This window comes from Tupaia chinensis, unplaced genomic scaffold (genome assembly GCF_000334495.1).
Source record: "Tupaia chinensis unplaced genomic scaffold, TupChi_1.0 Scaffold000081_1, whole genome shotgun sequence".
NCBI classification, from domain to species: Eukaryota; Metazoa; Chordata; class Mammalia; order Scandentia; family Tupaiidae; genus Tupaia; species Tupaia belangeri.
Window position 1 is genome coordinate 3,190,043 of NW_006159542.1, and position 1,951 is coordinate 3,191,993.

The window sequence follows — 1,951 nt, forward strand, 5'->3', positions numbered from 1 at the left end:
TAAATTTCATCCTAAGCCCATCTGGAATCCTAGAAACAGTCATGAACTAGACAGCGTCTGTCCATAACTCAATACATGAAGAGACCAAAAGAATTATTCAGGGCTGGCCTTGTAGCACGGAGGTTAAATGCTGTGCATAGGCAGCCAGATCCTACCTGGCTACTAAGGTTCAAATCCTGGCCATAGCTGTTCAAAAAAATATCAGGCACGTATGCGTGCATGCCCAAGATTCAGATGGGATGGACAAACGGAGGAACAGGGTTCCAGCATGACGGTGCCTCATTGGAAGGTGCTTGCTCTCCCTCTCCCTCTCTCTGGCTAACACACATGCACTCTGGCAATAAAAAAATAAAAGAATAAGTCAAATGACTCTTTCAGAAAGTACCACACACACTCTGCCCCCAAGATCAGTTTTAAATAAAGGGAAATAGAGCTGGCCCTATGGCCTGGTGGTTAAGGAAGTCGGGATCCCTCATGGCTGATCGTGCTGTTCAGATACTAGCTCCATTGGCTTAAAAAACATACCAGGCGTGTGTGCATGTGTGCCCCAAATCCCCACAGGATAGAGAAAAGGAGAAAGGGTTGTGGTGTGACCATGACCCATTAGAGGGTGCTTTCTCCCTCCCCCTGTCTCTCCTGTCTCTCTCTCATCTCTCTCTGATATGTGCCCTCTGGCAAATAAAAAACCAAAAGGAGATGCATTCTGAGTTTGGACTGAGACGATGCTCCTGACCACCTTCACCGAGGGCTGCACTCCGAGATGGGCGTTCAAAGCACAATGCCTGGCCTGTCACGGGCCCCGGTCGGTGCTTGGCCCAAGGGCCAGAGGAGCGGGCTTACCTCCTGGAGCTAAGCTGCCCAGATGCTTGCCCCTGGTCCCTTGAATGTCTCTCTATTCACTTGGAAGGGTGTTGGGTGAGATTAAAAGACTCAAAGGGCCCTGAATACATTGCCCTAACTACTCACGTACCCACACAGAAGTCTCCTCACCCCAACCAGCGTTTCCAAAACACCCCATGAAGACCACTGGGCAACCAAGAGAAAGGACGGCCACTGACCTGATAGGTCCATTTTCCTCCTTGGCTTTCCTGAGTCTGAGGCGTGGTAGAGGGCCTCCATGCACTGTGAAATGTTCTACTTCAGGGAGGGGAGGCTCTGAGCACATGTTGAAAAGAAGAAAAGGGGATGATCAGAATAAGGAAAAGTATAAACAAAGTGGTCCTTGTGGGGGCCATTCAAAGGAATTTTTTTTTTCTTGGAGAGGTTTTTGCTACAGGGTGCATGCGCTTGCCAGAGAGACAGAGAGACAGAGAGACAGAAAGCGAGAAATCACCCCCCAGGGGGAATGGCCATGCCACAATCCCTTCTCCTCCATTCTCCTCTCAGGATCTTGGGCACGCACACACACGCGCCCAGCAGGAGTTTAAGCCACCAGGTCCAGGACTTGAACTGTGGTTGACTACATGGGAGTTCAGCAACATAGCCATTACGCTAACTGCTGGTCCCTAAAAGGAAAATTTTAAGGTAAGAAATGATGAGCATAATCTGATACATGCTATACAATGGATGAAACTTTTAAATATTATGCCAAGTAAAAAAGCCAGACCTGAAAGGACAAATGTTCTATGCTTCTACTTATACAAGGGTACTTCAAAATGTTCGTGAAAAAAATAGAGTGAAAATACAAATTTCTTCTTTTATTTTTTAGAGAGAGATTTTTGCTATAAGGTGTATGTGCTCGTTGGAGACAGAGAGACAGAAAGCGAGAAATCACTGCCCCCTGCGAGGGGGCGGGGAGGATGGCCACGCCAGAATCCCTTATCCTCCATTCCCCTCTTGGAATTTTGGACAAGTCCAGTGTGAGTCTCAAGCCACTGGGTCCAGGATTCAAAACACAGTCGCCCATTTGGGAGTCCAGCAGAAAATCCAAGTATTATAGTGCAAAAAAAAT

At 47.7% G+C, this 1,951-nt stretch overlaps 1 protein-coding gene across 1 annotated transcript in view; it reads right to left on the minus strand.

Moving 5' to 3' along the window:
• The window catches only part of SUSD1 (sushi domain containing 1), a 150,065-nt gene that overhangs the window by 19,912 nt on the left and 128,202 nt on the right, over nt 1-1,951 (minus strand). The window contains exon 15 of the mRNA XM_027769349.1: nt 1,059-1,155. Coding sequence (XP_027625150.1) covers nt 1,059-1,155 — 97 coding nt within the window. The remainder of the gene's footprint in view (nt 1-1,058; nt 1,156-1,951) is intronic.